General features: G+C 40.9%; 1 protein-coding gene across 1 annotated transcript in view; it reads left to right on the top strand.

Annotated features, from left to right (window-relative positions):
• Positions 1-20,856, top strand: part of xpr1a (xenotropic and polytropic retrovirus receptor 1a) — a 62,864-nt gene that overhangs the window by 26,254 nt on the left and 15,754 nt on the right. Inside the window, exons 3-6 of the mRNA XM_031864316.1 lie at positions 15,265-15,366; positions 19,898-20,118; positions 20,268-20,417; positions 20,502-20,585. Of these exons, the coding sequence (XP_031720176.1) occupies positions 15,265-15,366; positions 19,898-20,118; positions 20,268-20,417; positions 20,502-20,585 (557 nt within the window). The remainder of the gene's footprint in view (positions 1-15,264; positions 15,367-19,897; positions 20,119-20,267; positions 20,418-20,501; positions 20,586-20,856) is intronic.

Below are 20,856 nucleotides of genomic sequence, written 5' to 3'. Positions count from 1 at the left end.
TGTGTGTGTGTGTGTGTGTGTGTGTGTGTGTGTGTGTGTGTGTGTGTCCCCCACAGCAGGTGTACAATGGCACAAATCCGAACATTTCATCAGTAGCAATTTGACCTTTCACTTTGTGTGTTTTTGCCATTAATTGTGGGACTGGCCCATCACGTTCACATTAGCAGTCTGAACACTGGAGATGACTGCTGCTGCTGTTGCTGCTTGTAAATGGGTGTTGCACATGTGCACACACACACACACATAGTGAAATACTCTGTAGCAGAGTAAGATCAATTTTGCCCCTGGTGTCCTTCTAACTGGCATCAGAATGACATTAGAATACTAATAACCACAAAATCAGCCGCAGAGGTCCCAGTTGATAAAGGTCACCGTAGACGGCACACTGCAGGAGCAGCATCTCACAAAACACATCCCATGGCTTCCTGCAACGTGAATAAAGCAGTTTTTGTGTTGAGAATTTTGTTTTAGTTGAGCAACAGATAAATTATTGGAAACTCTTTTGACAATCAATTAATCATTTAAGTAATCTAACAGTCACAAAATGCCAAACAATGGCTGGTACTAGGTTCTTATAGGTGAAGATTCATTGCTTTTATCTTATTGATATTATTGTAAATTGAATATCTACAGGTTTTTTTTTAACCGTTAGTTGGACACATTGGCTTGGGCTATGGGGTTTATAAACTAATCTATTAATAAAAATCAGCAGAAATAATAATAGTGCTAAAATGTTTGCTTACCAGCCAGGTCCAAGACTGAACATTCATGAATTACTAAAATGACAGGATTGCGCCCTTTTTTTATCTTCAGGGCATGTGCGTAATTAGACATGAAATTGGCCCAATGTTTTCCTTGTTAAGGATTGTCCAGAGGGACAAATAGGACATAATAGGATTCACTACATTGACATCCAGCTGTATCCATGGTAATACAATGAGGAACCCATTACAGGGCCAGTGCATTTAGTAATGTACACACACACATACATGCCACACACAAAAGCACACATGCAACACACACGGAGCCTCATTTGGAATTGCAAAGGAGGGGCCGAACCCTCCTCCTTCATGAGCTGAACAGAGGAAAAATCAGATAAGAGACATGAGGAAGAGCATGTCACTTCAAAAACAAAGTGCAGTGGCACTTTGTTGTGATTGCACATGAGAGAGAGAGATGCTTTTGGTGGTAAACACATGTGAAAGGAGTTTGTGTAGATGCTTAGTTTCATAGCTAATAATTCATACTTTGATCAAAGAATGTCAGAGGTCGTTTAAGGAAGAAATTTCCTTCATGTACCATTTTAGTTGATTGACAAATCGACTTGAATCTCCAGCTGTGTTTTCTCTTTCTCAGAGTTGTATCGTCCCTCCCTCAGCAGACGCCTTGTTTGTCACTTGCTCCGTTCGCTGGCCTCCATTTATCTCCTGCTGGCCCCGAGGCCAAAGTCCCCTCAGCTGTAATCACTCCTCTTTAGCCTGCCAACCCACACAGGAGGACCTTTGCACTGTCACTACTGTTGATACAGCTAGGGCTCCTTTGGACTAGACAGACAGCGAGGGGGAAGTGTTATGTAGGAAATGTCTGGAAGGGAGACTAACATAATTCTGACTGAACTTGCCCTCAGATAAAGTTACAAGTGCTCATTGTCTGAAGTCTGTGTTTACCTGAAGGCAAAGATGTTGAATTGGATTAAAGTTTCCTGGCTGTGATACATGAGCTAGGTGTGTGAACATTTGTCAGTTTTAGAATAACGATGGTCTATGAAAATGTGATGGCTCTGTGTCATTTTGATAGAATTGTCTTCTACAAAGTCCTATTCATCATGTTGTGTGTTTTGAAATGCACCCAGAAGCTCAGATCTAAAGGTACACACACACACACACACACTTAATGCTTCAGAGAGGCTCAGATATACACATGTTGCGCAAATTCACACACCTGATGAGTGGCTGAAAACAAATAAGAGCCCCAGCAGTGACCACTGGACCTGTAAACGTGTTACAGACATTTGCCCTTAAGGAAACTAACAATGAAACCTTCCTATTAGTGTACAAGAGAAACGAGAGCATGCTGTCTGCTCCAGTGAACCAGTCAGTCTGAACTCAGCAGAATTCAGCAGCAGAAAGGTTAAATTTATAAATGTAAATGTGCCAACCAATATTCAAAACACTTTCTCATCAAATCTAAAACATGAAATAAAACGGACAATATTTTGTGTATTCAGTGTTTATTTCAGTGTATTTCTTTTATTTCTTGCGTGATTTAGTAAAAAGTGACTCGTAACAAAACTGCCATAACTACAGTATGGTGGGTAGAGCAATGGCGCAAATACTGACTACAAGTACACTAACAAGCTGTGCTCTAACTGTGAAATTAATTAACTAAGTGTAATTAATTGCATCCACTCTTGTGTAAGATCACCAGTTGACGGCTAAATTTACAATGACAATGACAGGTCAGATTCTGTAAACCTGCTACACAGCCAGCAGCAGGGTTACCTGAGAATCCTGCAGGGCCGCTCCTGCCACATTGAGCACAGCTCTGCTCGGTGGCATTTTAGGGTCCATAAAGGACAGTTGAGGCCTGTTGTAATGAATAAGCCATCAGCTAGGCTGGTGCTCCCAGCTGCCACAAGGGCCTTCCCTGTCACATCCATCATCTGCTGGGGGACCGCTCGGCACAGAAGGAGGGCCGCGTAACCAAATGACATGGGTACAGGTGTGTCCACAATGGGGGGGATGGTTTGTTTAAAAGTCTTTGGTCCTGCCATCAGGATCAGTGGCATTAATGAGCTGCGGTGATTGGAACAAGGTTTGACCCCTTTTTTGCTGCTTCTTAAATCTAAATTTAGGAACAACAACTGAGGCAGAAAGAAGGGAGGAGAGATGAGAGGAATACGGGAATAGCAATGTCAGAAGGGGGTGGGGAGATCAAGGTGTGGGGGTGAGGGGGAGAGGTTGTCCGGGTCCAGAGGGCTTTGAGAGACACAAAGAGCTGCGACTCCCAGAGGACTCCTCCATCAGCCCACCCTGTTTTTATTACTGGCCTGATTAAACTCACCCGCCAGCCAGTAATGTAACTATTATATATGGTCTCGCTCTCTCTCTCTCTTACTCCCCCAAGCACGCAAACGTACACACGCGCACACACAAGCTTCTCGAAGGTATTCTTGGATCCATATTGACACACCCCTGTGGTTTGTCACATGACCAGCTCCCATGGTAACAGAGACAAAGAGTTATTAGCATACTTGATAAGTACTGTATATTTGTCTCCATATACATATCTACACTGAAAATAATGTTCTTTATATTGGTTTATTATTATAGAGTTACCCATACTCTAAAAAAAGAGTGTGATGTGTCTTCAGAAGACAGTGGCGCTTTCTTAAAGGTTAAAGTGTTTGTTCCACCTTTTAACATCTTAATTAGGTTTATTGTACGGTAGTTCTAAATCTATGGAAATGTTAGTCAGCTGATGCAAACTTATTCAATCAAATTTTTCTTCTTCTTCCCATATCTGTGATATTTCCTCAAACACAGCTAGAGATTCAGGCCGACCGGGAAGTAGAGGATTTTTTTAATACACACACACTCCCAGCGTGTGTGTATCCTCATGTTACCGTGCCAATGAGTGCCTGGAGTGTTGACTCTGCTATGTAAAGGATCAGTGTCAGTCTGAAGGTTGGAATATCGGCAAATCTGTTTTGTGTCAGTGGGATTCTAGACTTATCTGCAACTAAAACGCTCTCATCTTCGGCCTTTTAGGTACATGCATTCAGCTTAATTTGTGTTCTGGGAAACAGGGCCTGCAATGTTGTTTTATTTGAACATCGATCATGGACTGGTGATTTTTCAGTCTCAGTTGGCGTGTACTGCTCTCTTCCTCTGCTCAGTGAGATATGCAGTGCAGCCTAATCAGAGTATTGATTTCTAAGCACACAGAAAAAAATGGCTGTTGCTTTCCATGCAATACAAAGGTACTGAGCAGGCCTAATCAGCACCTATTGATTATTTTCCGCTGACCGCTTCCTTCTGGTTTTTCTAGTTTTCTGTTCGGCATGCCTGGCATGAAATGTGTGTGAGTGTTTCCCCCTCTGTGTTCCCCACTGTCATGGAACATTTGCCCACAGAAATAAATTGGGAATAAATAAGTAACAGTGAGGCTGCATTTGATCAAATAATCAACACAGACACGTTCAATCATCGCACTATCATAGAGACAAATCCAGACATGAATGCATACACGCACAAACGCAAGAGAAACACCTGCTCATTCGCATGCATGCACACAGTCACACAGCGATGTGAAAGCAATTGGCTGCAGCAGAGGAGAGGCCGACTCCCGGAGTTGGTTGCTAATGGCTACAGGATCCAGGGGAGCGGAGAAAGATGTCGATAATGACAATGTCACTCCCAGCCAACCAGCTCTCAAAAATGGGACAGGACACACACACACACACACACTGACTCAAACACATGCAAGTAGGTGCATTTATAGTGAATACACACGCACACACACACACTTAGACGCTGAAATGGAAGAGCAATTTTGTTCCAACCAAGTGGCTGTGTTATTATAGCAGGCGAAATGCTCCAGAGGGCCATTTTGGCTCCAGGTTGAATGTTTGAATAAAGGATGTTCTTTCCTATTTCATACTGCAGGTACCATAATCAGCATATGATTTCCTTAAATATTCATTTAAAATTTCAAGGTCAATCAGCAGTTGCTTTTCTTTTTTTCTGTTAAATGACCTAATCTTTTTTGCCAATCGCTGCTTTTTGTCTTTAGCTTTTATTCCTATTGACACCATATTTTATTGGTCGTATTAGTGAGAGTCTGCCCGTTTTATTAAGTGTGCCCTGGTCCGTGTGTTATGGGTGCTTTAGTGGTGAGACAGTTAATTTCCTTCTTCCATCCATCAGCTTTCCAAGATGCACAAGAAATCAGGTGTCAGCATCAGTTCATTTTCCACATCGGTTCCTTTGTTCTTTCAACAATCTAATTTTGAATGCAAGTGATTGAATCTGTTGTACAATTATTCACATATTATTTTTTTATCTTATATTATAACTTTTTATCATCCAGATTGACCAGAGAACTCCTCTGTCTTGCAGCGTGCTGTGTGTTTCCCATGTAACAGCAGGCCAATGGAGCAGGCAAGATTACAATGGAGCTGATCTTGATGATGTAAGATCACGCAAAACCTACAGGCTTTAATATTGAATACTAATTGTCACCAAGGGAACTGTGCAGCAATAGAGGAATGAAGTGAGACAGACCATATTTATTGTCAAATTATAATAAATGTTGACATGTAAAATGGCTGTAGCATTGCTCCATCGTCATCAGCAGAACATTGTAATGGAAAAGAAAAAGAAACATAACCCAGAGTATGATTTGTTCCTTTTGAAATTGGAAGTACAGTACTTTACTGCTACATGTCGTGCATTGCAGCTGCAAACAGGACCCTGCTGGTTTCCTCTGTGGCCTTCAAGTACAGACGTGGCCCTGACATTTTCCGTATGAATGCAGTAAGTCTAGGATGCCGCCCTTATTCCTTACACTTGGTTGCATACGGATCAACTGAACAAGCTCAGTGAAGAGGAAAGATGTGGAGGGAGTAAGGTGAGAGAGGAAATAGACATGCTTCTTCCTGGAAAAGGAGTTGAGGATGAAGTGATGACAATAAATGTGGCAAAAAAAGAAAAGAATCACTAAAGCAAGAGATTAGAGGGTCCAGTCCTCCCTTCCTCTCCCGCAGTGCGGTTAAAAAGAGACATCAGCAGCACAGTAGAGCATATCTGAATGCTGTCTTTTCTCAACAGACTACATGTAGATTATGATTAATATCAATTATGTTTGCATAAACCTGAGAGCAGAACATAAACCTTGTTGTTATCTTAATGAGCCATGACCAAAGACCAGCCCTGACTAATGGGGTTAAGCGGTTAGTTCACGATCTTGAGAAGAGATTGGAGACTGTACTGAATCTATTCACAGGGTTCACATTAGGGTTCACTCTCCATAGGAGATGCTGTGGAGAGAAAAAGCTGTAGAGCAAGACAGAATTAAAGAATTGATTCTTCTACGTATGGAGAGATTTGCAGCCACCCCAGCAAGCTTCATTGAACCTTTTGTTTTTTTCCAGCTCAATGAATAATCTTTCAGGAGCAGCCTATGTTGCCTCCCCGAGCTCTGTGCTGCCATATTGTCGAGTTCACACATATGCAAGCGTGTGTGCACTATAAAGTTCTTGCAGTGCCATCCTAGTGTCTAGGAATATATCGATCCTCTGATATTATGCCAAGAACCTACAGGAACCTACAATGCGCTGACCTCAGCAGGCTGGGCAGATGTGTGCTTACATAACGGCTTTGCTCGCCATTCAGTCATTTTTCGGAACCTTATTGACAGTCATCCTAAAGAGCAGGCAGGAGACGTTTCAGAGGAGATGACTATCAAAGTGATGACATCCTCCAATCCAAAGACACATCGATGCAATTATCTGTAGTGCATCTGAGGCTTCAGGGAACCAAAGCGTCAGTATTAATTCTGATGTGACTGAATGTCCTGTATAAGGTATCAAATCATTCAGATCATTTGTTGTATTATACCCTTTATATTTGGTACATGACGGCAGAGAAAAAAGTTATACTTCAGAAATAATTGGCTGCTGTTGAGTTTAATGTGGGCTTTAAAAAAAAAAAAAAGAAAACAGGCAATAATAGTACACACTAAACTGCATTTTGAATTAAAGGATACACAAATTAGCTTCCATTTTTAGTTAAATGTATAACTCAATACTGGAGACTCTCAGTGGAGTCATCTGACACTCACCTTACAGGCTCCACATTGGCTCCATGAAATCAGACCTGATCACTCGGTATTATATTTGCATCATTTAATGTTTAATACGGGATCAGTGCAGTGCGCGAGTTTGCATACTGAGACATTGATACTCGTCGACATCCTCCATTAGGCTGCTGCCACAGGAATAAAGTCTGGATTTCTCCAGCTATATTGGCAATGAATATCACGTTAAAAAGCTAGCATTAAAATGGCTTTAAATGAGATCTATAACACATGCTAATCAAAACAAATTTTGTTCAGACTAGACAGTGCAGTTCAGACCACATGTTTAATATGTGGTCTGAACTTTAGGTTATAAAATCACTATAGCGGACGCCACTGACAGACTCAGAATATTCTGGATCTCAAAGGGCTTTAGATATCTGACAGTTTGAGAGACGTGACTGAAGCTGAAAATTTCAGGGGAACATTTCCCCCAATGAGATGAATCAGACAGCTTTTAATTCACGCCGTTATCAGTTGGCCTTTTCCGTCAGGCTCTATCTACCTGTAGAGAGACTATCCTCTTCAAGGCTCTGTGTGGTGCTGTGAGAAGAGGGAGAGAGACAGCGAGGTCTGGGCCGAAAACGCCCTCACTCTGACTGTCGGAGATAACATTTCACAGCATCATCTTAGTAAAATAAGAAGAGATCGGGAGAAAAACTGCCCTCTGAGGAATAAAGAGCAGGATTAATTAACTTTCCCATCAGCCTCTTGGTCAACAATATTGCTGCTTTATGTACACTTCCTGTTTGTCCCATTGGAAGAATCTGTGCCCTACTTCTCCTCTCTGTCCAATTTCACCTCTTCTAACTTCTTCCCTCGTCTCCCTTATTCCCATTTAACCTCCTCTGTGCTTACAACCATTTAGCCCTCCACTGAACTCTAAATGGAGTCACCACAATGCTTCTTGTTCCTGTGGTGTGTGTGTGGCCTCAAATGTGTGTGTCTCTGTTCTGCAGTCAACAGGCGTGAGCACATGTGGGCTTATGAGGGATACGGGAACTATCAGGGCTTTAATACAGACATGCTGAGAAAAGGCAAGGGTAACTGACTGGGCAGATTATACAAATAGAAAGTACTCTCATACATTCATAAGCAGTTTAGCACAAACATTTTTACAGGAAATACAAAGGACACAACAGTAATCCTATGTAACAACAAACATGACCCACTTCATGGTTCTCAACTTTGCCTATTAGTGGTCTTCTTTCATTGCGCTGCATCAACCTCTATGTCTGGTTTAAGAACTCACTTAAGTAATTGCTATACTGAAAAGTTTCTGTCTTTTATACCTACTTCGTCATAAAGTTACTTTCATTTTGGCAAAAATCATTATCTGTTTCTGGACAAAAGAGCTGAAACCAATTTTTTGTTATACGTCATTTTGTGAGACATTTACTCAGACACACACGGAAATGTCCATGTTTACTGACGTACTGACTCTATGTTAAATACACCAGTATAAGCACAAGCATTACTTGTATTAGAAACTAAGATTATTACTGCAGTAGAAACGTTCTGTCTGAAGTCATGGTCCTTTGGTCCTGATGACCATATGTTCTTGGAATTAACACCTCAACCTTCAGTGATCAGACGCTCTAGCTTGGAAGGTTGTTTTCAGGAATACCATCAAAGACAATTCCCCGTATCAGGACACACATGCTGACTGTTCGATTAGAGGTGATGGATTACAGTTCATATTGTGGTTACCACACTATTCTTTGTAAAATTGCCTATTCCAACCCGTTCGTGTTTGATTTCAGTACCTTGGACAGAACTCCATCACAGAATTTAAAGCACCACACCAGTACTTTACATATCTGCATTTTCAAAGTAACCTGGAATGTTTTACCATTTACTGGGAATCATTGGATTCTTTCAATCACATAACTAGTACAACTATGACAAAATAGGACACAACAACAATGAGTTGTTTCAGTAATATACTTGTTCCTTAACAGCATTTCAAATTCTCACTTACTTTCTACATGGCATGCAATCAATTTACCAAGCCAGTGCTGTATAGTGTTTGCTCTCTATTTATTGTGAATTAGTGGTGACTTAAAAGCATTCATCTTATGCATCTTCTCCCCAGGAAGTTGAATGTCTTGTTCTCTGGCCATTAATGCACATTTCTTTCCATTCATAAATTGTTGTACAGTACATTGCAGTCATCCAGACATAATATAAAGTACAAATTTCAGTAGTTCAGTCTAACAAAGTAACATTTCAACTCTATTCTCCTCTCCGTTATAAGCTTTTTAAAGATGTTTAACTCTTATACCGACACATAGAGAATACATTTTCTTTTTTCTGTCTTATTCTCTCCCGTTTCTCCCACTTTCTGCCTCTCTTTTTCCTCTTTCTTACTCAGTATGAATCTCCCATAACCATTCTCCAGTGCTGTGGGATGATCATCTCACACCTCATCTGGCCTCTTTCTTTTACTCTCTCCCTCTCATGATGTATTGACTTGGCTGCTCGTAAAAAACCACCACCACACCCATCACATGTGCCTCACGCTCTCTCTCCCTCTCTCCCCCCTTCACACACACACACACACATACACATATTTTAACACCTCTCAGAATGTGTTGAATATGTGATTCTCTCCATCATATCATTTTATATACTCAACGCCGGCGTTGTATATTTTCTGGAGCTGCTTAGCTTGCAGTCTGGCAGTATAAATAGTACACAATGGATTGGGAGCTACAGTAGTTCCTCATCCTGCCTCCGGTTGTCCCTGGCTGGCAGTCAAGCCCAGTGAGTGTGCATTCTTAATGCTCCCTTGGCCTCGATGAGAGAGATGATTGGTAGAATTAATTGTGGCTGGAGGGCCGAATGGGAATAAGTGGAGGGGAAAAAAAGGCGAGATGGAGGAATGGAGGGGGGGTATCTGGCTGGTTTTAGTGTAGTGTTTCCTTCCTTGAAGCTTGGCACTGGAGGATGTAGAAGTTGATTTTATGCATGCAGTCACACACGTTCGTACCTCTAGATTAATATTAGCCCAATCCTATTCTCTTTTGTAGCTCAGTTTGTCTTTCCGTCCATTTGTGATTTACACCTGTGTGCTTGGAGGGAAGAGATAAGAAAGCCAAACACAGCAACAATCATAATGTAATGGTCTCTTCAGCTCCCCCGACATAGTTTAAATCCCGCAGTGAGGTGTCATTAAATGAGATAAATCGAGCTTGGAAATAGGGACGTATAATTTGAGTATGTCTCGGGAGTGTGAGCCTGTTTGTATTAGAGGACTGTGAAGACAGCAATGCTGTGTCCTCTATGCTCTCTTCAGACTCCAGTGACAGATCATATCTGAGCTTCTAACACAGAGGAACCATTGCTCTGCTTCTCTGTGCCTTTTCAATTATCTTGTCCCGCCTGACTTACCGCCAACAGATCTTCAGCATGAAACAGGTGATAGAGCAGAAGAATGATAGAATAAAAGCATTATAACAACAAACATCCCCCCAAGAAAATAAAGGCAGTTCTGAGTTGTGAAGGATGCGATACAGGGTGACATGTATATGTTTGTGTCGATTTGCCGCTCTCCCTGTCAGCAAATTGGAGGGTCTCCTTAAAGCATTTATGTGTTGGTCTTGTGGGGTCGCGTCACAGAATGCCTGTATGTGAATATAAGAAGTTGGGGGTTGGGTGTGTGTTTGTGTGTGTGAAGGGTTTCGGGGGTTAGAGTAGTAGGGTTCCGGGGAAGCTGTCTCATCATTTATTTATACAATCTACAGAAGAAGGGGTTAGCAGAGAGAGGGGGGCTGCCTTCTACAAGCCGCCCTGGGAATACTGTAGGTCAAGAGTTGTTTTTCTAGCCACCAGCACAATTCTTTGTCTGAAAAAAGGGGAAGCACACTATACTGCACTGGATTTACTCTTCTCATCGCATGCTGTACTCAAGTTTGGCTCATTATCTCGAGTACAAAACCCCTTGGTACCCTTGATACACTGCTGTTGAGGCCCCTGCATCTCCTGCTTGTGCAGACAGTCCAGCAGTTTAGTTGTTGTGCTGATGATTCTGAAACAGAAAATAAATGCTTGGGTTTTATGTCTGAGCTGCGTAATCGATATGTTGACGCAAAATGAATCATTTAAAAGAATTGTCAATATGCAATATCAAGATGTTACTTTGGGCTCTGGAAGCTTGTATTGGACACATGATTTACATTGTTAGTTGATCTACAATTACTAGTTAATGTATAATTTAGTCTCTAAAAGACAAATCACATTTAATGAGCTCAAGTTTGTGTCGTGATGTTTTATGTGTCCATAAACCTGAAGTAGATAATTCATAATGATACAAAGTGGACAAAATCTGTAAATTCTCATTCTCATTATTAAAGCTGTACCCAGCTCATGTTTGGCCTTTCAAATAATTGATTCATCAACAAGTTTAGGTGCGAGAAAGCAAAATACAAGCCTCGCCACTGCTGGCTCTTACTTAGTACATGCTTTTGATTTAAAGGGTTTAAAAGTCCTAAATCTAATCAAACCACACCTTGATTTTTCTGTAGCTTAAGATATATTACATCTTCCACGTATTTTGGTCATCTTGACCAAAATGCAGCTCTCTCAGCTGCTGGTATTTCTCAGCCCTGTAGCTGGTTGATCTGTTATTTAGCACAGGTCTATTTGGTTCTCTGAAGACAAAGGGGAATAGTGTCTGTTGTTGACACTTTAAGTGTCAGTGCTGAAGTACTGACCAAAACACACAGTTTAAAGACACACACACACATACACACAAAGCAGAGACATATATCACTGCAAAGCCCCACAGGGACAGAACCATTATTCCTTACCAAGGTGCTCCATCATCATCCCTTTGGTGTGGCCTCACACACACACACACACACACACACAACTCTGTTTAAGATCCAGAGTTGACTTGCTGATGAAGGGAGTATTTTCTATTTTGTCGCTCTCATTTCCGATGAAGTCCAAACTTTTATCTATCTTCAAATCCCTCTTGTGAGGGCTGTTGGACTCTAGAAAGCCACCTATATTATCGTCCACCCAGACTTGTGATAATGAGAACACATACTGTGTAGCTGAAAGAGAAGCTGTCAGATGAACATGAACACTGACAACATAGATCAAATTAAAGAAACAGTAAATGCGATAGTAGCTGCATGAATTCAGAATGTTTTTGTAATTAGGTTTCATTGCATTTAGATCTTAGGAGGCAGGTAAAGAGTTGAGACAACATAATTATGAGATGTTGATGACGCTCATTTGTGCTAATGCTGGTTGAATGTAAAGGGACAGGAGATGGCTGAAATAAGTCATTTCAGCAGAGAGAGTCTGTTGGTGAAGCCTCAGTAAAACACAGCTGTGAAGATGAACTGACTGTGGCCTTTGTTGTTACACTTCACACACTTTGCACGCCTCACACACATAACTGCAGGAACAAAAAGAGATGTGTGCATGTACTGATATGTGGAAATACACATACACACCTCCACTGATGTGTTCAGTAGTGCACGAGGTCGGCAGGAAACAAAGAGACGGGCATGCATGGCCATTTCATAACCCCTTCTCTACCTGCAAAGTGCCTTTACATCTACACTTTCATCCACCAACTCTGTTAGTCAGCATCTAAGAGAGAAAGAAGGCAAACTCACAAAATATATACCGAAACATCTCTGTAAATGTACTAGTTTTAAAAAGCAACTGAAAGAACATCATTACCGTCATAAAATTACATGTAATGACATTTTTATGTTCTTTCCTGAGCTCCACATGGAGGGCAGTTCTAAAAAGAAATGTTAAAATGCGTTTTTCCCTGATTAAGTGAAATCAGGTGGTTCACATAGTTTCATCAGATTAAATGGTGCACCACAGTTTAAGATGCTGCCCGTCGGAATTACAAAAGTCCTCAGTCCAAAAAGGCGGCTTAGATGACAAGCTGTTTCTTATTAAGATAAAGGTTTTTAATTGTGTTGCATAATTGACAATAATTTTAGGATATATTAGATGTATTTTAAACCTAATGTTTGATGTATGGGTAGCATACCCTAGATGTTAAATGATCCAGAGTTCACTGCTCCTCATCTTTTTTTCCCCTCCTGTTACTCTGCGTCTCCATCCGTCAGTGCTCTTTCATACGAAGTGTTCATTAGCTGTGTAACCTTTTACTTTGAATTACAGTTCAGCTCAGTGTGCTGCTTGCCTGCAGGTCTAACTAAAGGAGCATGTTGGCCCATTAGTCATTCTGTCACGGCACACTGACTGGCCAGGCTCTCAGTCATCCTGCTAACCTGCTCGCCAGCCGATCGGTCAGCAATTCAAGCATTCATCCCTCTATCCAAACAGTCATCCATCCACTCGTCTGGCAGCTGCTGAGGTGGCTGAGCTCTTCATCGTTGTAGGGCTGGAGGAGTTGTGACTGCAGCTGATCTGTGCAATTGTGTAGAGGTGCGAGGCAGATTGGAGACCATCTGCTTCCTTTTCTGTCTCTCTCTGTTTATTGTCGGTCTACATTTCTTTCACCTCCTCTCGTGGAAGCTTCATCTTTCCCCCCTCCTTTTGTCTCCATCCTGCATTCTTATCCTCTTTTTTGCCTTCTTTATTGAGCGAGGTAGTATTTAAATCTTTCTTTCTTTACTAACTCTTACTCTACACTGAATATGTACCATTATCAGTGTACTACAAGAGCTCTGTCCCTTATTATCTCTCTATGAAAAGGTCACTGTTGATGCTAAGTGGACGTTTGTTCTCGTTCACAAACTACTACAATAATGCAGCCCCATTTTTTTCAGTTGTCATTACTGTAATGATCTTGTTTTGGATGTTTAACGAGCACTACTTTGATGAACTCCTACTATGAGTAAAGGATATTATGCATCAGGTCTCAATGCATCTGCTGTAGGAACTTTTCCTTATGCTCCTTAGGATTTGTCCTTCTACTTTAGGCTTTCGAGAGTGTTTTCACCTGCAGAATGCGGTTTAATTAACTTATAATTGATTATCTTAATGGGTGTGGAGGCAGTTTCTCATTTATTTTCCTTGTAAAGCTGTTGAAAAAAATGTTTTTACCTTTTCATCACAGGCTTGTGTGTGAATAGAGCATATTGACAGGCTGCTGCCTGGGGTGTCTCTTTTTTATTACTGTGTTGAATAGAAAGCCTCTACATCTACCAGTGGCAGTCAAGCCTCGCTTCATATACTAGCAAATGTATTCAATGCGGTATGACTATTGGATCTGACTCTATATGTCAAACCCACATCTCTCTTTATTCTGCTTGGAAATGAATGTCTTTGTTTGACATTTAGATATCAATGACACAACAAGGTCTGAGCGATAAGAAGGTCAACTGTTAATAATAGTATGTGAGACACACGGTACTGTAGATTCGTTATTGTTTGATATTTAATGAATAAAAGTCATGTGACACTATCGGTGTGAACGTGACACAGAGATTCATCGTGCATATGTGTGTGTGCGCGTGCGTACGGACACTATCTGGGCTTGGCAGGTAACTGGCCAGAGGCCACATTTTAAACTCCGTCAGGTGTCGGGTAGTCTGCTGTGAATGAGGGGAGGATTATTTGAGACGGAGCATCAATGCTGATTGAATTGGCCGGTCCTGAAAAAGACATGCAGGGTTTTGTCAGACTGAAGTGAGACGGAAGGAAGTTGTTAATCAAATTTGAACAGCTAGATTGCTCTGCTCAGACAAACCTACAGGGATATGTTTTTGGATGATTGACTGAGTTACACACTGGAGTTTGGATTTATATGCTGTAATACTCTTACAAGCTACTAATTTATTCAGACACAGGACATAGTTATTTCAGGTATTAAACAGTAAGACAAAGGCTTTCACTCACTATTGAAAATTCGACTTAATTCTGCACTAAACTACAGTAAATACTCAGATGCATTTTTCTTTTGTTCTCAGGAGATCAGACACGGGACAACTCTCACTTATCACGGTCTGTTACAAAAAAAAAAAAAAAAGCCATAGCATTGTAGTTAAAACTATTTCATATAGATATTTGCTTCCCACCTTACCCACATTGAGATGCTGTCTCACTTATTGTCACTTTACATGATGTATAATTATATTAATAATGTAAGCAAGGAGAGATCTATCGGGTACATGCAGGCACTTTCCTCCAGCCTCATTACTTTTGCTTTAGTACTCCAGTATGTGTTCTTCTCTATTTTGTTCCCCTCAGTCACAGACAGTTTTGTCATGGCTTCATTTTTCACGTCTACCCATCACAATATAAACGGTGCTTTGTCATTGCTTATTAGCTATGAGGCGTGAGCATAAATGGGAATCACAAAAAAAAAGAGCACTGTCATCAAAATCCCGTCCGTGGCTCAAGATTATAAAAGTGCAACCGTGCATTAACATACTCATCGCCATTTTTCTGTTGTTCTTTCAGTCACGGATGAAGACACGGTGAAGAGATACTACGCCAAGTTTGAGGAGAGGTTTTTCCAGAACTGCGAGAAGGAGCTCCTGAAAATCAACACATTCTATTCAGGTATTTATTTACTTCAGTTACATGAATGGTTGATGCTGAGTTTGTGAAATCAAAGACAATTTAGGAAAGCGGTTTCAGATCAAATAACTGAAACCGTTAAAGTGTGATAAGTGGGCTGGTATTCAGAGAAACTACTTCATTGGCTTTGACTTAATGAATCCATACCAATATGAAGCAATTCTTTTTTATATTCTATGATTGATTCTGCTCTGCAATAATGCTCCATCGGCAAATACATTCTCAATACATTTCATCTTGAATTAACTGTGGTGTAATATATTGTATAACCCATGATATAAATACTGTTATAGGTTTCAGCTGCCATCACTTATCATTATCTTATATATTAGAGTTTTTTCATAATTGCTGTGCACATTTTACTCCGTGCTAAGCTTCCAGTTTCTGTGCCATACGACATTGTGTCTAATCCTGGGCATTTGATTGAAGTAGCCAGTGGTTGTCGTGTTCAAGCGAGCAGGCCTGCTTGTGTGTATTTCAGGGAGCAGGGGAGTATGTGTGCACCGTGTAACATGAGATGGAAGCCATAATATTATCTGGTATTCTGGTACCAGCAGGTTGCCTTCTGGTGTCAAACTTCAGTTCAGGGGGAAGTGGGAGGTGTCTGAAGACAGCGAGTGCTTCCTCTCGAGGCTGTTTGTGAAACTAGAGGTCAGGTGATGGCCAAGGTTGACAGGCAAGATTGTTCCAGCTCATAATGATGGGACATAACTGGCAGATGGATGGCTAGAGGATCAAATATATATGATATACTGTAAATCATTACAGATATTGTTAGCAGGAGGTTGATTGAATGAAAAAAACATTGATCCTCAACAGTGCATGTCTTCATTACTGCCATACTGTATATGCCAGAGGCTTACTATTGGCTGCTGTAGAGGCCATGTCTCGTTAACTTGTCTTTTATTATCCTGATTCATTATCTGCTGCTCATAATCACAACATAGTTCCTTTGCTTGTGACAGAACATCATGTGGGTAACTATTTAACACTATTTAGCAGTATATAAACATTGAAGGGCTTATAACACACTATAGTGTAGTTGTAAACGTATATAAGGACATTTCTTTAATGGTTAATTAATGTACTGAATTTTTCAGCAGTTTTACTATATTGTCATTCATTATCTGTTCATACAGCAGCAAAAGCTCAGAGGGTTCTGAGTTGTTTATGTTAATGTCTGTCTATATGAATAAAAACAGAATAAGGAATAGAACCAAACAAACAATATTAATTTCTGATGTTCTCAGTGCTACATGTGACATGCGTATGTCTGTTGAAAGCAGAATCCCAACACATCAGTATTACAGCCAGTGAGTCACCGTCTCTCTTCAGCAGACCTGAGCAGTGAGGTTGGTTAAATGTTGTATATGAAAACATCAGCGTCTCCTTCCTGCTCTCAGGCGTCTTGTTTATCCTCCACACACAGCTTTATGTGATGCCAGTTACTGTGTGTGTAAGTGTGTGTATAGTGTGTGGTGTTTTGAAAAGGCTGGATAGGTTGTGAGAAAGAGAGCCGGCGGATGGATGGAGATAAATCGTGTGCTGACTTTACATAAGACACTTGCCTCCACATAGCTCTTTCCCTCTGAATAACCCTCTGAAAGGGGTCCTTGACCTCTCAAAGCCATTCTGCTGCATTGCGCTGAAATTCATCCTGTTGGACAACACTTTCATCTTGGTGGGTTAAACACAAACCAAAAAGACATTTTGGCAGACTGCTGTTTTAATAGAATATCCTTTCATCTTGAAAGCTTAGGAAGAGCAACAGGCTCTTTAAACTTCTCCAATAAAGCCATACCAGTTGAAATCTAAACCACCAACACCTGTCTGTTTAAGGTCCATTAGCAGCACACAATTGAACTGTCCAGCCATGTCCTCTGTTGTGAAGGGCCACTGCAATCCTCAGATTTAATCTAAAGCTACTTGTCCCAGACAGTCGGGGTCTTGACTTTCTCACGCCTCCTGCTGTTGTCATGTGTTCATCCAAGCATTGCTGTGACAGACTGTACGAGTCGAGGAGAAGGATTACTGTGAATTCAGATGTCGAAGAAGCATTTCTGTAAGTGTGATATCTGGAGAATGTGTGGGTGGGTGTGTTGAAGCAACAAAGCCTGAAAGTCACCAGTGAGCCCTCCACACCATCACTGTTGTTTTTCCCTTTTTTTTATCATTATTATTTTATTTTTATTTAATCAGGTAGTCTCCTTGAGATTAAGATCTGTTTTCCAAGACAGACCTGGGAGCAGGAAACATTCACAATAACACAATCGGCAAAACAGAAATGACACAACTACGCAAAAGACAGGATTTAAAAACAGTTACAAGAATCATGAAAAACATCAGATAATAAAGCTTCAAAATGACCAAAGGGAACGCAAGACTGTAGTTTGAGGGCAGTTTGCAGTTCATTCCATTTAAAAGGTGCATAGTCCCTGAAACCAGTTCTGCCAACATTAGTGCGTACATGAGGGATACGTATCTAAGGTTAAGTAACTACTGAATCGCAGACTGTATTGTAACGTCAGTGGTAGAGCTTTATAACAACATGAGATTGCTATTTCTTCTTAACTGTAAGGAGGTCCATCCAACCCGATGATACAGAGAATAAGGATCAGTCCGAAATTTGAAAGTTCATGGCAGGAAAGTCAGAGTCACTGGTGGAGGTGGAAAATACTATGTACTTGGTTTTTTATGCATTTAAACGTGTGTTTAAGGAGTTTAATTGGAAAGCATGAATGGCAGACTGAAGACGTGACAGGGCTGGAGTGAAGCCTGGGGCATATACAATATCATCCGCAAAAAAGAGGACATTGGAGTATTAGGAAGAATTATGTCATATATGTTTAATGTAAACCGCAATGGACCAATGATAGACCGCTGTGGCAACCCATCTCTGATGGTAAGCTGGCTTGATTGAGTACCAACGATAACAGCAGTCTGAGTTCTCTCTGTCAGGTAAGAGTGGAACCAATTAAGTGTGGCCTCAGCCAGACCTGTCCTATAAAGTTTGTGGAGTAGGATTTTATGATCAACGTTATCAAATGCTTTTGAGAGGTCAATGAAGAGGACAGCAAAATATATATATATATATATATATATATATATATATATATATTTTTTTTTTTTTAACCAGGTAGGAGACAATGGAGACCAGAGGAGAGGAAATGGTCAAATCAAAACCGTGAGGCGTTCCTAAAGCGATGCTATACTGTCTTATAAATGTATTGATTTAGCCTTCCTAATCATGCTGGTGCAGATGATGCTTTGCGGGGAGAACCTAAGGACTGTATGAGCTCTTAATTCAATGTGTTTTTTTTTTATAATGGGCATGTATGTCTGTCATTAAAAGATTTTGTGAAGTTTTCCAATGCTACTGCAAGATCAGTAATAGGGAAAATTGGATGAATTCCAGAGATTGGAAAATCATTAAAAAATCCTGAAGGTTAAAATAATTAGAATTTCTTGTGGTGATCATTTGTGAATGGGATTAAGTGACGCAGGCAATGGACAGTTATCACTATCGTCTAGGGCAAAAACTCCAGATGCAGGCTTCAGAGTTTGGACAGAGGAGCAGCTATTAGAGCCTCGGCTCCTCAGGCTGGCAGTATGCTTCGAACCAAATCAGATTTGATGCGTTATCAGACTGCTGTCACAAACAGCACTGCAAGGAGGTATCAGTGCTCTTATTGTTAACTCCAGGTCTGTTTATTTAATGGTTTCCACACCAGCTGGATGAAGTTGCAGAAGTCACAGCAGGAATAAACATGACTTGCAAGTTCTCAAAACGATATCAATATACCCATATCAAAATATGGGTATATTAACCTATCTCTGACCCAGATGATGGTTCCTCCCTCTGCAGCATTTACATGTCAGCTCAGCCTAATAGTCTCCATGCTTCTGCTTCCTGGAACAGATGGCAGGAGAGCAGAGGAGACGGGGTGTGTAAAAGTGTTTTTGAGTTTTCACCTTCTCGTCCTCTGTCATTTCTTGATACTGAGACCTGTCCTCTACCAAGATCACTGCTGAAGCAGCTGGTTGACTTTTCTTCCCAGTAGATTGTCAGGCCAAAGCCAAACTGAAGAGTTTTCTTTCTTCTCTTCTTAATGCATAATGGTTAGATCACCAAAACATGTCTAACAGAGTGAAGAACAGTTTGCCTTACATAATTAAATCTACCTATGAATGCTGTTTGTTTGCTTTTAATTCATAACACTCATTTTTGTTATGTCCGTTGTACTTAAAAATTCCCTCCCTAAGAAGTAATATTGAATCAAATTGACTTTAATTCACCAAAACAACAATACATAGTGGAAGACTCGACATAAAGTTATTGGGTTAGACTACATAGAATATAACTACCGAGTAAAAATAGTGGCTTCAGTAGTTCTGCACAACTTTCAAAAGTGGATATATGCATTATAAAAATGCATAAATGTGGTGCAATAAAAATCCATAAGAAAAACATAAACCTCTTCTTTTCATAATTGTCTTGTCTTCCAACCTGTAGAAAAGCTTGCTGAAGCACAGAGACACTCTGCCACTCTGCAGAATGAGCTGCAGTCTTCACTGGACGCTCAGCGCGAGAGCCACGCCCCGCCCGGCCTGCGGAGACGCAAGACAATGTTCCACCTGTCGCAGGAGGAACGCTGCAAACACCACAACATCAAGGACCTGAAGCTAGCCTTCAGCGAGTTCTACCTCAGCCTCATCCTGCTCCAGAACTACCAGGTATCATTACAAACTCTCAAACACACCTGCATTCAAGGTTGAGTCAAGGCGGAGAGGTTCTATAGTGTAAATAAGGCAGGATGTAATAAATAAACCTTCTAATCTGTTGGTCTGGTATGTAACAATTGTTTCCTGCTTGCCATTCACAGAACCTGAACTTCACTGGTTTCCGTAAGATCCTGAAGAAACATGACAAGGTCCTGGACACTCCTCGCGGGGCCGACTGGCGTGTGGCTCACGTGGAGGTGGCACCTTTCTACACCTGCAAGAAGATCACACAGCTTATCTCCGAGACAGAGGTGCCTGCTCGCATACAGACAGACAAACACGCACATACACGCTATAATACAAAAATAAAATGATTGTTTGTTGTTTGTGTATAGACCATCGTCACCACTGAGCTGGAGGGAGGAGATCGTCAGAAGGCCATGAAGAGGTTGAGAGTTCCTCCACTGGGGGCAGCTCAGGTTAGAAGTGCAGCTGATTACACTGGACATAACTGAGTCATATGAGCCTCATTTGTGCCTCACAAACTTTTGGACGCATAACTTCTCAAGCAAATTAATATTCTCCTAAAAATGCAGAAGAGTTCAATAATATCAACCATTTCTTCTCTTCAGTTTTTTTGTCATTTGATATATTATCAAGGCAGGGATTCTGCAAACTAAAATGGAATTACTAGCACATGAAGACAAAATAAATGTGTGTCATATTTTCAGTCCCTTAAGTCCCCCCCCC

The sequence above is a fragment of the Anarrhichthys ocellatus genome, unplaced genomic scaffold (genome assembly GCF_004355925.1).
Source record: "Anarrhichthys ocellatus isolate YVR2014 unplaced genomic scaffold, GSC_Weel_1.0 scaffold30, whole genome shotgun sequence".
Taxonomy (NCBI): domain Eukaryota; kingdom Metazoa; phylum Chordata; class Actinopteri; order Perciformes; family Anarhichadidae; genus Anarrhichthys; species Anarrhichthys ocellatus.
Note: the sequence above shows the minus strand (reverse complement) of the source record. Positions and strands in the feature narration are given on the sequence as shown.